Source organism: Bactrocera oleae, chromosome 5 (assembly GCF_042242935.1).
Source record: "Bactrocera oleae isolate idBacOlea1 chromosome 5, idBacOlea1, whole genome shotgun sequence".
Taxonomy (NCBI): domain Eukaryota; kingdom Metazoa; phylum Arthropoda; class Insecta; order Diptera; family Tephritidae; genus Bactrocera; species Bactrocera oleae.
The window spans coordinates 64,958,312-64,972,003 of NC_091539.1; the positions used below are offsets into that span (position 1 = coordinate 64,958,312).

The 13,692-nt window shown below is 34.1% G+C and overlaps 4 protein-coding genes across 4 annotated transcripts in view; 2 read left to right on the plus strand and 2 right to left on the minus strand.

Annotated features, from left to right (window-relative positions):
* Prp16 (ATP-dependent RNA helicase l(1)G0007) overlaps positions 1-2,973 on the minus strand; it is a 40,138-nt gene extending 37,165 nt beyond the window's left edge. Inside the window, exons 1-3 of the mRNA XM_036368958.2 lie at positions 1,694-2,973; positions 836-1,614; positions 556-749 (exon numbers count right to left, since the gene is read on the minus strand). Of these exons, the coding sequence (XP_036224851.2) occupies positions 556-749; positions 836-1,614; positions 1,694-2,841 (2,121 nt within the window). The 5' untranslated portion in view covers positions 2,842-2,973. The remainder of the gene's footprint in view (positions 1-555; positions 750-835; positions 1,615-1,693) is intronic.
* Positions 2,974-3,161: 188 nt separating this feature from the next.
* On the plus strand, positions 3,162-5,062 carry LOC106618595 (zinc finger matrin-type protein 3). The gene has a single exon (XM_014236394.3). It carries the CDS (start codon positions 3,319-3,321, stop codon positions 4,558-4,560), a length of 1,242 nt encoding a protein of 413 aa, XP_014091869.2. The 5' UTR covers positions 3,162-3,318; the 3' UTR covers positions 4,561-5,062.
* Positions 5,063-5,888: 826 nt separating this feature from the next.
* Positions 5,889-7,659, minus strand: Sumo (Small ubiquitin like modifier). The gene is made up of 3 exons (XM_014236403.3): positions 7,478-7,659; positions 6,738-6,854; positions 5,889-6,670 (listed from the first exon to the last, which is right to left on the minus strand). The coding sequence occupies exons 1-3, from the start codon at positions 7,493-7,495 to the stop codon at positions 6,536-6,538; spliced, it is 270 nt and encodes an 89-aa protein (XP_014091878.1). The 5' UTR covers positions 7,496-7,659; the 3' UTR covers positions 5,889-6,535.
* A 479-nt stretch (positions 7,660-8,138) lies between these two features.
* On the plus strand, positions 8,139-9,470 carry LOC106618602 (protein GVQW3). Its single transcript, XM_014236402.3, has 2 exons — positions 8,139-8,973; positions 9,034-9,470. Exons 1-2 carry the CDS (start codon positions 8,389-8,391, stop codon positions 9,457-9,459), a joined length of 1,011 nt encoding a protein of 336 aa, XP_014091877.1. The 5' UTR covers positions 8,139-8,388; the 3' UTR covers positions 9,460-9,470.
* Positions 9,471-13,692: the final 4,222 nt, after the last annotated feature.

Genomic DNA, 13,692 nt, shown 5'->3' on the forward strand with positions numbered 1-13,692 from the left:
AGTGGTGCGATATCGGCGATTCCGACAAATGAGCAGCTTCTTGAAGAGCAAAGAACATGTGCAAAATTTCAGATCGATATCTGGAAATATGGACGGAATAGTTCGCGTAACCGCGTATATATACAGAGAGGCCGAAATGGCTAAATATACTTAATAGGGTCTCTAACGCTTCTTACTGGGTATTACAAACTACGTGGCTAACTTAATGTGTCTGTATAATGTAGAGTATTAAAAAAAATGTCGAAACAAATCCTAGCTTAGATGTTGGTACCCCTTATATCTAAAAACTTACTTTTCGATTTCGATTTGATCTCTATAATATCTCTATATGCAATGAATTTCGTCCTCTCGGGTTATCTTGTCTTGATTGGTAAAAACAATCGTCAAGTTCTCACCATATTTAAAACCAAAAAAGTAAAAAAAACCAACTTCACACACACAAATTAGATTAATTCTAGACAGATTGGTTCTCGTTGCCAATAAAATTGCATCGCTTTCAAACTTATAGCTATTGAAAATAAATGGACACTTTTGAAAATTTTGGCAAGCACTTACCTCACGTAACAAACCGAAGAGCACATCCGTGGAGAGAGAACGTTCATGCGCTTCATCCATAATAATAGCAGAGTAACCATCCAAATCCGGATCACGTAAGCTTTCACGCAATAAGATACCGTCGGTCATATATTTGATAACAGTTTTCTCAGAAGTGCAATCTTCAAAACGTATAGCATAACCCACTTCATCACCTTTAAATAATAAAAATAAGAATATAATAAAAATACAAACATATAATAAAATAAGTAATGCATAAACTAAAGTTATTGCAACTCACCCAACTTGGTGCCCATTTCGTCTGAGACACGCTTCGCCACAGACATGGCTGCAACACGACGCGGCTGCGTGCAACCTATCATGCCAAAGTTGCTATAACCGTCTTCGTGCAAATACTGTGTCAATTGTGTAGTTTTGCCGCTACCCGTTTCACCCACAATAATTACAACCGAGTTTTCCCGAATTACATTCAGCAGCTCTTGGCGTACAGCAAATACGGGTAAAAATCTACGCTGCTCAGATATTGTCTTTTTGCGTGCGAAATCACTTTTACCACCAGAATCTTGGTCACGCATGTGTTCGGCGAATTTTTGATCACGTCTATAGTCTGCCGTATCTGTGTCCTTATCGAACTTGGCATCCTCCTCATCGACCTTTTTCTCAATACCCATTATGTTACCCAATTTGGTACCGCCCAACTCCCAGTGTTTCTTTTGCGCCTTTCGGCGTTCCTTTTGTTCGCGGTAAACACGTACCAAGTTGCTGCCTTTACGTGCAATTAAAGCCATGTCAGAGGTTGGATCTTTGACGGGTATAACGGGTTCTGGCTGCTTGGTGAATACGATTCGTCCATCAAGGAACGGTGGAATGATATGATGCACCAACAAATGGACACGCTCTAGTGCCTCCTCATCGAAATCTTCATTTACATTTATGGACATTACTACGCCTGACGTAAGCATACGGTTGCGCTCCCATAATTCATTATCCTTGTTAATTTGGCGCTGTTGTGCGCTAATACGTTTCGTACGCTTTTGTTCAATTATTTCTTCACGTTTTCTGTAAGTAGCAAGTTATTTAGTATGAGTATATGGTACTCGTACAATATATACGTTTATAAATGTATGCATTCACTTACCTAAAGTAGTCTGCATTGGCACCTGAGAATGGATTATTTTCATCATCGTAACCTTCATCAATGTTATACCATTCACGATCTAGGCGGCGTTGCTCTTCTTCCCACATGTCTCGATCTTCTTCACTTTCACCCCATGGTTGCCGATTACTCCGTCCAGTTGCGGGTGTAGCACCAGAGCGCTTGCGGTCATTTGCCCAAACATTGTAGTTGTGGGCAGGTGTCGGTCTTGGCGTATCATCTTCTCGTTCTTGACGAGAACGACCACGAGAACTGCTAGTGCCAATGCCACTGCTACTGCTACTTCTAACAGACCAGTCGGAGCGTTCTGAACTGGCATACGACTTGGGCGTTGGAAAATCCCAAGAAGATTTTTTTGTCTGTGAAGGTCGATCATTGTCGTCGTCATCCCAGGCACTACCACTCACGGACACGTCCATAGGTGTGCGTGGCTCATCCTTAAAACGCGGTGTGTGCTCCTCGCTACGAGCCGAAAATGCATCTCCACGATTACCACGTTCTGAATTATCTCTGCTACGATCTCGACGTTCTTTGTCTCTATTTCTGTCTTTATCCTGATATCTGCCACGGTTGCGATCACGCTCATACTCTCTTGGTCTATCTCTATCGCGACGACGAACTCTATCGCGATCTCGATCACGACTTGAAGATGAACGATCTCTGTTGTTTCGTTTACTGTCGTCACTTGTGGAATAACGCATTCCTCCTTTAGTAGTGCGCTCTCTATCCCGTTTAACATGCTCACGTAAACGTTCTCGCGCCTCGTCAGACACACCACCGGTATGTGAAGGTGTCTCCACTTTTGGTTCCCTTAACTGCCTTGGTATCTTATGTAGATTATTGGTGTCAGGCTTTTTGAAAGCAAATTCATCACCAGCGGATGTAGCAGATACCCCACCTTTGTGGTCATCTTCATCATTTTCATTATCCTTAAAGGATATCAATCGTTGTGCATCATCTCGCTCTTTACGACGTTGCGCTGCTAAACGATCTAAACCTAGTATGGACGGTTTGGGCACTTTGAATTTAGTATCACCACCCTCCTCTTTTAGTTTTTTAATTACAAGTCCTCCACGAACGTTACCGGTGGAGCCTTCAAGGCGGTGCACACCGACATCGTCATCATCCATTTTCGCCAATTAGTTAAACAAGTTATAATTATTTTTCTTCACGTTAAAAAATACAAAATTATTGAGAAATTAACTCGTAAACGTTTTATCATTTTTGTTTGTGAAACAATCCGCGGTATCAGCTGTTTATGACAAGTATGGAATCTAGTTCAACAACAACGATGCATTTCTCCTCTTTAAAATTTTTAGAAATAAAACAGAAATAATAAAGAAAAATGTTAATGAGCTGAACCTTTAAAAACGACTATTTCCAAATTACATATCAGAAATAGTAGAAAGCACAATATTTTATACAAAAAGACTACAAACAAAATTTGCAAAATATCGCCTTCATATCACAGTGTATATTGGTTTACATAATTTACTATTGCCATGGCAACTCTTCTATTATATTTCAAAACATTGCAGCCTGTGTGGTAATCGTTGTTTAAAAATAGTAAATAATTCACCTGAAATCATATTGATGAAACTTTTAAGATGAGCTACGAATTTTTGGCTGGTTATCACATCCCAACAATATCTCACGGAATACCCACAACAACGCTAGTGCCATTTTCCAATGAGGGTCAACTGCAAACTATGGAGACTGACAATCAATATCAAAATGTTAATAGATATATTCCTCCAGGTTTACAAGGTACAAACAGCGCACCGATTACGCCCCCAAAACCACTAAAACGTAAATATGATGTGGGTCCCGGCAGCAAGGACGTTGTGACAGAAACTCCCACAAATGGCCAGTTAGTCATATTTTACGGTCGGGATGTTAGCTATCCGGAAGATTTGAACAAATTGTTGCATCCGCTACATTGCACGTTGTGTGGCGTACAAATGAATTCGTCAAAAAGTGCCAAAGATCATTACGAATCTAAACAACATGATCGTCATATAACAAATTGGTTAAAAATAAACTATATTGAAAAAGGACTAACTGCGCCGACAGTGAAACGATTCATTAAGGACGGTCCATGCGGACCAGATACTTTCTATTGTGAAGTGTGTGATTTGAAATTCGGTTCTTTGGCACATGCAAGCCAACATTATGCGGGTCGCAAACATAAACTGGTCGTTAGCAAAATATCACAACCATCCGGATCTGGTTATTATAATGCTGAAAATAAATGGATTCGAACTGGTACGAAATTTATACCAAAAACCGATAATGATAATCGTTTTGGTATAGGTGAATTATTTAAGCAACAAACCGATGAGACAACTATCAACGTTGTGTCCACTGCCGACACTACTGCTATGCAAACATCTGCGCCAGAAAACATTGTGGCTAGCTCTATCGACAAAATTTCAGTGTCCACCGGTGAAACACTCAAAGTAAAACCTTTATCCCTGCGCTGTGAAATATGTAAAATTAATGTTACGTCTGAGGTGCAGATGTCAATGCATTTAAAAGGCATAAAACACAAAAAAAAGTTGAAAACTTTATGCTTGGACGAGTCGCTTGAACAAAGTCCAGTTGTATCCAGTGCGCCAGTTGTATTGGTTAAAACCGAAGATACGATACTAGAAAGCCTTAAAAAAAGTAACCCAAGTACAGATTTCTCAATGTATCGCACACCAAGCGGCTCCTATTATTGTGAGTGCTGTAATATGTCCATGTGTCATGTAGCAGCGTTACAACAACATTTGGCGGGCAAAAAGCATATGAAAAAAATTATCGAAGTTAAAGACAAGGCTAAAACCAAAACCGATTCGAAGCTCTAAGCGGCTTTACCTAATCATTTGGTTCTGCAATATAGAAGTTTTAGGAATATACTCAGCTTAGTAATTCTACTTAGCTCTGCAGTTCTTATTATAGAAAGTGAATTGCAAAATATGTATATGCTGCTTTGCAATACTAATATTTGGAGCTCTTGATTAATGCATATTTTGATGTTAAATGTTTTATTTTCAGAAGGTAAAAACTATTGCTAACGAAATTAATAGAACACGTATGCAAATCAACAAAATCAAAATATTTATTGTAATACAACTTATGATTGTATTGAATGAAGGAGGCCGAGCTTTGCTGTCGGGCAAAAGGCAAACGTTTATCAATAGCACATAGTGCAATATTTTTACACATGTATGTATGTATACTCTTAGCATAGTAGAATTGTACGCTAACAAACATATACTAAGTGTTTACAATAATCATGTAAGTTTTGAATCGCTCTAAATTCAATAAACGGACGGGGCCCTAAAAAAATTATACCCAGATTCAAAATCATTATCGTTTGCTTTGAAATTGTGACACACGCCGTGATGAAGAGGTATTGTATAAATATATATAATGTTATATAATATAATAAATCTTTTGAAATCCCAAATACTTCTAGAAAATAACGTTTTAATAAAAAAATAGAAAATGTTGCACAGAAGCTAAAATACCCTCCACAGTTACAAAAGGCTCCATACAAGAACTTGATTTTGATTTGTCACTTTGTATGACAGCTATATGCTATAGTGGTACGATCTGAACAATTTCTTCGAAGATTATACCGTTGCCTTGGACAACAATCCACTTTGATCGCTCAGTTTGTAAGGTAGCTTTATGCTTCAGGTTCTCTGATGTTTCTGGGTGTTACAAACTTGGTGGCAAATTTAATATACCCTATTCAGGGTATAATGAAAAATGCCCGGTTATTAATCTGAAGCCGCTCCTGTTCAGATAATATAAATTCAGTTAAGAGATCCATATGTACATATGTACTTATGACTAATTTCTCCATTAAATATAAATTCGTGAATTATTGTTTGAAATATTGGTGGTCCCACTAGGATGGTTAGGTTAGAAGTACGTTATTTCAAGCATACGATAGGTGGCGCAAATGATCATTGTTCTTGAACATTCTAAGGAACATGTTTTGAAGCAACTGTACAAGCACTACTCACAGCAATGACTCACAAACGCACAGTGGTACAAAATGACCGAATATTTTCGTACCAACCACCACCACTATAGACACGTCTAACATATGTATATATACATAAATATTTTGTTAACTGAAGTCATCGTAAAAACCATTCTCAATAATGAAACATGTAGGCAGTTTTGTTTATGTACTCATAAGTATATTTTTATAATTTGTTTAATACAGTTATATGATCTAAAAATTCACTTATGTAAATTAAACCTGCCGTTCATTCGTCTGTATCTTCAACCGATTCGTTTGCATTAAAAACAAACCAAGATATGTGACCAAACTCGTAAGTTCCGCACCGCTCGCGTCTACTGCAACATATTCTACTCGGCAAGGATTTTTGAAATAATGAGAAAGGTTTTGTCTGGCTAATAATAAATGCTTTCTTTAGTTTCCATTAATAAATTAAAAGTAATTCGATACAAACTGCTTATTAAATAATCGTTAAGTTAAAGTATTAGAAAATGTAAAATTTATAAATGGATGATGTGATCCATTCTGTTGCAAGCACTCTTGAGCGGCTTTGGATTTCGTCTCGCACATGATCAACGACTTCTTGATTCAAACTGTAATTGTGAAATGTGAGCCGATTCAATTTTGAGCAGCATATTTTGTGTTTGAGAGGGATTTTTGCTGCTCAGATAGTATTTTTCAGCATATTTTGGATGACACTTATTTTAACTTCTTATCATTTCTGCATGTATTATTAAATTGATTTTTTTTTTTGTAATATTTAAGTTTTTGTTTATTATAGATTTTCTTGGTTAATTTCAAAATTAATTTCGACCTCCCGTCTGTTGTTGATATACTTCAATGGTGTCGCCTTCCTCCATCTCCAATGATGTTGGTGTATCATTTTCATTTATTGGCTGACCATCAAAGCGAAACCGTACTACTTGCATCGACAGACCCTGCAAGCAAACAATCAAGTAATTAGTATTTCCATACTATAAGTAAATTTAAATTTCATTGACTTACCGCTCTGTCGCAATATGCATTCATAAGCTTTCTTAAAGGTGTATGCTTCTTTATTTTGAACTGAACGACGGCATTGTCTTGTCCCAACACTTTCAGATTGATGTGCTCTGTTTCTCCCTGGAAATAAGAGATAATGAAATATAAATTAGTTTTTTTCAGCTATTATATTACAAGTAGTTATTAAAAAATTATAAAGTCTGGATGCAAAATTTTGCAACTTTTAAACGATTGCTCCACTGTGCAACCATATAGAAGGGCTTGCATTTCATATTTGTGCAGTCGATCCAAAATATACCTTTTAAATCACAATTGCAAATTTAGTGGTACCACTAAGCGTTCATGTATATATTTTTTTTGATACCGCGTTGCCTGCCGTCATGATAGCACGGACGGAGAACTCTGGGCAGTCAAATGATAAAACAAAGCTAATTTAAGGTTAGGTCAAAGCCAGGTTCTTCCAGCACAAATTTAGTTAACAAATTAAGTCAGAAACAGGCTCTAGACAAGGTGTGCGTATAGACAAACAAATTTCTGATTTCGCTTTAATGTTTAATACGAGTATATTTCACAGTATAAGCGCCTAAATCCGCACATACCGCGCCATGTTGTCGGCGTCATACACATTTTTTTTCTATTTAGTTCGCACACTTTTGACAGAAGTACACTTTGTTTCTTGTATTTTGAACGATCCCAGTTATACTTTTCCACATTTTTTAGCTTCAGCAGATGCACAAACTTACCTTCTTTTCGTCAGACATATTTGATGCTTAGTTTTTTACTTAGTTGCAGTTAAATAGAGATACAAATTTGAAACCACCGATGCCGCACTTTGTTAAATTAATCGGTGCAAATTTTTTGCTTTTCCTCCTTCCTCTTAAGATCTTGATGAAGTAGTGAAAAATGCCGACCATATAACGACGTTGAAAGACCGAACAGGCGCGAACGACGCCACCAGGGTTGCTGTGTGCTACTACCATATTAAACAAATATGGCGAAGCGTGATGCCAGATGCCTTGAAGTTCGCTGAATTGCTGAATACAATAATGAAATTGTAAGTAATCTATATATTTAACGCGTTTACACAAATATAAACACCAACAAGTTTATTATATTAGTAAAATTTAAACTTTTTGCTTACAAAAGAATTTGAGTATCGTAATTGCTTATAAATTACTTTGTAATGTACAGTTATTCTAAAACATTTATAGATATTTTGGAGTATGCTATACGTTAGGATGTTTTCTTGAGTACAGCAAGCTTATGAACTTACTAGAAATATTAAATTTAGCGTGATAACTATATCAAATATAAAAAGATTTTGGTACTAAATAATTTTGACTTTAATCAGGAAAGCTACAGTTTAGGTTATTTATATGTTTATTATACGGCAACGCCAAATTAACAATTCATAGAAGGTAAATAAATACAGCCGTGTAGATACGAATGCAGGAATGTAAGAAAATAAATATCATCTGATCAAATTTGACCCAGACTGGTCCATTTAAACTACGCGCGAAAACCGAAACGATAAAAGATTTTTCCTCGATAAGTGAAACCTATTTTATGTCCGTTAAAACTTGATATTCTATGTCAATTATTACGTGTTTGACAGTTGTTTGTTTGCGACCCAGAAAGTTTGGCAATTTTTACCATGGAAAAAAGAATTGAACAACGGGCTTGCTTGAAATGTTGTGTTGCCAATGAAATCACGGCTACGGAATCATTTAAAATGTTGCAGAAGTGTTTTGGGGAGTACACTTTATCACGATCACAAGTATTTGCGTGGCACAAAGCATTCAGCGAAGGTCGTGAAGTCATCGAAAACCTGCCTCATGCGTGTCGTCCATCCACCTCTGTTAATGACAATAACGTCGATAAAGTTACAGAAACAGTGCTCGAAAATCGTCGGGTAGGCATCAGAGAGATAGCAGAGGATCTCAACATCTCTTATGGATCGGCTCAACAAATTTTGATTAATGTTTTAGGTATGAAGCGTGTTAATGATACACTCGTACCAAAAGAGATGAATCTTTTGCAAAAACGACGTAGAGTAGAGGTGGCAAGAGAGATGCTTGACAATGTAGCTGAGGACCATACATTCATTAAACGCATAGTTACTGGGGACGTGGCATGGGTTTATGAATATGACGTCGAAGCTGTCGAACAATCTACCGAAAAGAGCACCAATAATGAGCCGAAACCGAAAAAACAACGTCAAAGTCGGTCCAAAATAAAGGTGATGCTCATCGTTTTCTTTGATTACCGCGGTGTGGTTCATCATGAATTCATTCCACAGGGTCAAACGGTCAATAAGGAATACTACCTGGCCGTTTTGAGGCGTCTACATGAAGCAATTTGTCGTGAACGACCGGATTTGTGGGCGGAAAATTCATGGATTTTACACCACGATAATACGCCGTTACATTCTAACATAACGGTGCTCGACTTTTTGGCCAAACACGAAACGAGAGTCATCGCTCAGCCACCGTATTCGCCAGATTTGGCTCCCTTCGACTTTTTTCTGTTTTCGAAACTGAAAAATATGCTACGGGGAACGCGTCATGAGTCCATTGAAGCCATCCAAAGTCATTCGCTGAAGGCACTGATGGCCATCCCAGACAAGTCTTATAACAAGTGTATGGAAAATTGGATTAAGCGTTGGCATGCTTGTATTGGTGCAAAAGGAGAGTATTTTCAAGGCGATAATAAAGATTTGTATTAAAATACGTAAAATGGTTGTTTTTTAAAAGTCCGGCTTAAATTTGATCAGATGTTATTAACCCTTAACGTACCAGCAGTTTTAATGAGGCTTGTGTATAAAAAAAATTATATAAATTATATATTATATAAAAAGCAAGAATATTTATGCTTTATCCAATGTGTTGAAAATATTAATTAATATAATTTATATAATTTTTTATTTACACTGGTCGATTTGGTATGTTTCGCATTCATTTCAAGTATTCAGGCATAACCTAAAGTACCTTTTTTGCAATATTTGCAGCAGATGGTTGTTCAGAATGCCAAACCGTCATATCTGCGGGGTACTCGAGCATATGCTCGTATACTTGGAAATATATGTACCAACAAAATGTATACTAACCTGCATACAAACACACAGATATGTAGCTCAATACATAATTAGGGTTTTTACGCATGTGGGTAGATTTGTTGTAAGTTGTAATGGTAATTTTTGAACCGAATGCTTTCGCTACCTATGTACATAAATATGTGTATGTATGTATTTAACTTGTGAAAAATTGTACAGTACCGTTCCGCAATTTACCGAATAATTAAAAATGCAAATAACAGTTGTAATTAAATAACTCAATCCTTTATTTTTATTACTTGTTACTTATATGGATCAGATCATACATATGTATATATAATTATATGCTCATATATAATATATAGTTTTTATTTTTATTCATTTTTGTTTTATGTTATTTTATATTATTTTTTTTTTTTGTATTTTTATTTTATGTTGAGAAATCTGAATACAATTACATTTACGAAATTCTTAAGTGTTGCATTCAATGTTTTATTTATATAAGTATTTTAATTTCTTTTGTTTTTCACATTGTTTGCTTATTCTTATTTATTTATGCTGGTCTATTTTGCTCAGTGTTTGTTTTTGCCAAATGTATGAATGTTTGTTTTTTTTTTTGCTTATTATAGCAACACTACCATAGCAGGTTGCATAAATAAAATAATTTGCAAACTTTTGTCATACTGCTATTATATTTATTTCTGCAACCTTCTAGGGTAAAAGTCGAATTATAATGCTCGTTAAAGTAAGTTTAGAAAATGCTTTTTTTCGAATGTGCGAGTGTAGTATCTTAAAAAAAAAATAAGTATCTTCATGAAAAACTAACCTATATTCGGATTTATCTACAAATGTATGTATATATAAAGTTGGTATCGAAAAGTAGCTAAAATGTTTTCTAAAATATAAAATTATTGAAAAAATTACGTATTTCAAAATATGCATTTACAGAATTTTACTTTAACTGTACTTTTGTAATAAATTCTTTGTAGTAAATTCTGCTAATGTTTGTTTCTCTCTTTAAGACGCTTACTAAATAGCTCTAGTGACTAGAGTTAGCTTAGAGGTTGGAAATGCCGCTAGACTTTGGAATATGCGTAGTGTTCTTCACAATTCTGCGCATTTTTTGATTTTTCAAATATGAAAATGTTGTTTTTGCAATTGCTGCTGATGATTTGGTATGAAAAAGTTGAATTCCTCGCGCGTTGCCGCTCTTCGGGTATTTGGGTTCTGACAATGACGTTTGACTACATGATCGTGTTGATTTCAAACACATTTGCGTTTTATTTCTTTTTAGTGTTTTGGTTTTTTTCGTTTTTTACTTTGCTGTTATTTAAATTTAATGCTTGCTTAATTTGTTTTCCATTAATTAGTCATGTACATATTGTAGCGCCTGTAAGATTTAATTGTTTTTTCTCTTACATTACATTTAAGTTAAATATATATAAATTTGTTTTTGTTTTTGTTTTGCATTTCAGCTACTTTTTTACCATTTTACTACGGTTGTCATTTTCTTTTTGCTTTAAAAAATTATAGTAAATTTAATACTAAATTATATACACCAAAGTTTAATTAAAATGAGCATTAATTTTCTACAACTCGCGGATTGTGGAATTTATTTTAATTACATTTTATTCTCTTTCTTTTTCTACAGTTGTTCGTGTAAAGTTGCTTGGGTATGAAGAGTACTCTATAAATTTGAAAATAAGCTGTTGTTTGGTTGTTTTTGTAAGCTTTATCATTCAAAATGTTGTTCATATTTAGGAGCGTTTGTTAATTTTTTATTTTTAAAATTTTTGGAATTTTTAACACTGCATGCATTGTGATTCTAATTTGCAGTGCAGCAGCGATTTGGCTCTCATTTACAGTTACTATTATTATTTTTTATTTTTATTTCGGTTTTCGTATGCAAAATTTATTTGGTGGGAGTAATCTGAGAGTTTTACTTGTTATCATTACTTGCGTTTTGTATTTTCTTCGCTATTCGAATTATTATGTTTTAAGTTTTGCAGAATTTGGTACAATTTAAATAAAAAATGCAGCAATAAAAACTGTTTAGTCTAAAAAAAAAGTCAAAAACAGTTTAGTGCAAAAAAACAAGATAATAAAAAAAAAATATGGGAAAAAGAGCAAGAACAAAAAGTGAATCTACTTCAAAGCTCTATTAAGCGGACATCTTCATTAATTGTGCACATTGACTGGTCTCAACATTTTTTTATGTTTATTAAGAACAACCAATTAAGCAGACAACTCTATTAACCGTACAGTAATGCTGGTCCCGCCAGTGTTCGCTTATGGAAGATTTCACTTGAATTTTTGCTCTTGAAAATAATTTGAATTTGCCTTCTTATTGGCAAAATTTGAAGAATGGTGTATCGAACAGACAACCGCCATTGATCAAAGAGATTAAGAAAGTGAGGTTATACTACTTTATGTCGCTTTAATAAGCTAAACGCAGAAGTATTCTCTGTAAAATTTTGTTTTTGTGATCGCATGTAATTTATTTTACAAGCGATCACTGCTCAAACGGCTAGCAGAGTTGTGATGAATAGAAGATGGCATTTACTTAAAGAGTAGAGTTTAAAGTTACACTTAAAAAAATGCCATTTCTAAAATCAGTTCCTAAATTCTCAATAAATTCAAAACAGTAATATATGAAATATATGTATTATATATATATATAATATATTACAACAATAACAAAAGTAAAAATTAATGATTTTTGAAGTTTATAGCAAATCGTTCTGTTATTTTGTATAATTTTCATAGTAAAATTTTTGTATTTTCCCATTACAACTTTCCAGTACACAGTCAATATCCGATAGGGCCTGCTCACAAATCAATCCTTTTGTCATTTTACAGTTATAGTCGTACAAAATGTTTCGTGTCCAGCACATTTGTTTTTGCAAAATATTTCTGTTGTTGCTTGTTACTTGCTCGGCGAACAGAAAAGCTTTTAAGTACCTTTTTTCTTGCAGTGAAATTCTTAGTAAAGAATTGCAGTACAGCTGTTTTTTATAACATGTATACACTGAGCGAAATTTTTTGACTTCTGTTGAAAAATAGTGAAGCACATTTGCTTTTGCTTTTGCAACTGTTTTTGTGATTTTTACAGTTTATGGCCGAATTTGGAACTCTTTTTTTTGGGGAAACTCAGTAGCGTGTGCTCTTAGCTTAATCTTTCAAATATGAGCGTTTTTAATTTTTATTTTCATTTCAGTGCGATAACTGTAATTTTTATATATTTTTTTATTCTTGCAATTATTATTATTTTTTTGTTTGTTTTCAATATCAATTGCTTTGCATGATTTCTACTTGAATTGAGTATAAGTTTTCAGTTAGTTGCCTACAGTTGTTGAATTTAGTTTTCATTTCTATATTTTTAAATTCAAATAAATTGTATTTGTTTAGTATAAAAATCACGTAAAAAACTTGTTTTGCCAATTATAAAAATAATTAGTATAAAAACACTTTTAATATACACATTTTTGCATTACTTTATTACATACATATTTTTTATTTTAATTTATTTTTTACAATATTCTTCATAAGTACAATTTGTATGTGTTTTCTTCTCAGTGTATGTGTATAGTAAGTATTTTTATCAGTGTGTTTATTTAAATTTAAGTTTTTTATATTGTTAATTATTGATTTTTTTCTTCTTTCTTTTGATATATTCAGTTAAGTTGCATATTTGCAAATACAAATATATATATTCATAATTTACATTTATGTATGTTTGTATGCCAAATAGAAATGCGAATAAAAAATCTACAAATTTTACATGCTAATAGTAAACATTTTAAAAGTTCTCTTTGTTAGATTACGTTTTTTATTTGAAAATTGAAAAAGATAAAAAAACGAAAAAATATATATAATATTTTTTCTTTTGCCAATATTCGAATTTGC

Bases quoted from the DNA above. Each gene is read 5' to 3' on its own strand.
- LOC106618595 (XM_014236394.3), top strand. From the start codon at position 3,319: ATGAGCTACGAATTTTTGGCTGGTTATCACATCCCAACAATATCTCAC.
- Sumo (XM_014236403.3), bottom strand. The intron at 6,671-6,737 runs GTAAGTCAATGA...GTTTGCTTGCAG, and splicing joins ATGCATATTGCGACAGAGCG to GGTCTGTCGATGCAAGTAGT.
- LOC106618602 (XM_014236402.3), top strand. From the start codon at position 8,389: ATGGAAAAAAGAATTGAACAACGGGCTTGCTTGAAATGTTGTGTTGCC. The intron at 8,974-9,033 runs GTGATGCTCATC...TTCATTCCACAG, and splicing joins AAAGTCGGTCCAAAATAAAG to GGTCAAACGGTCAATAAGGA.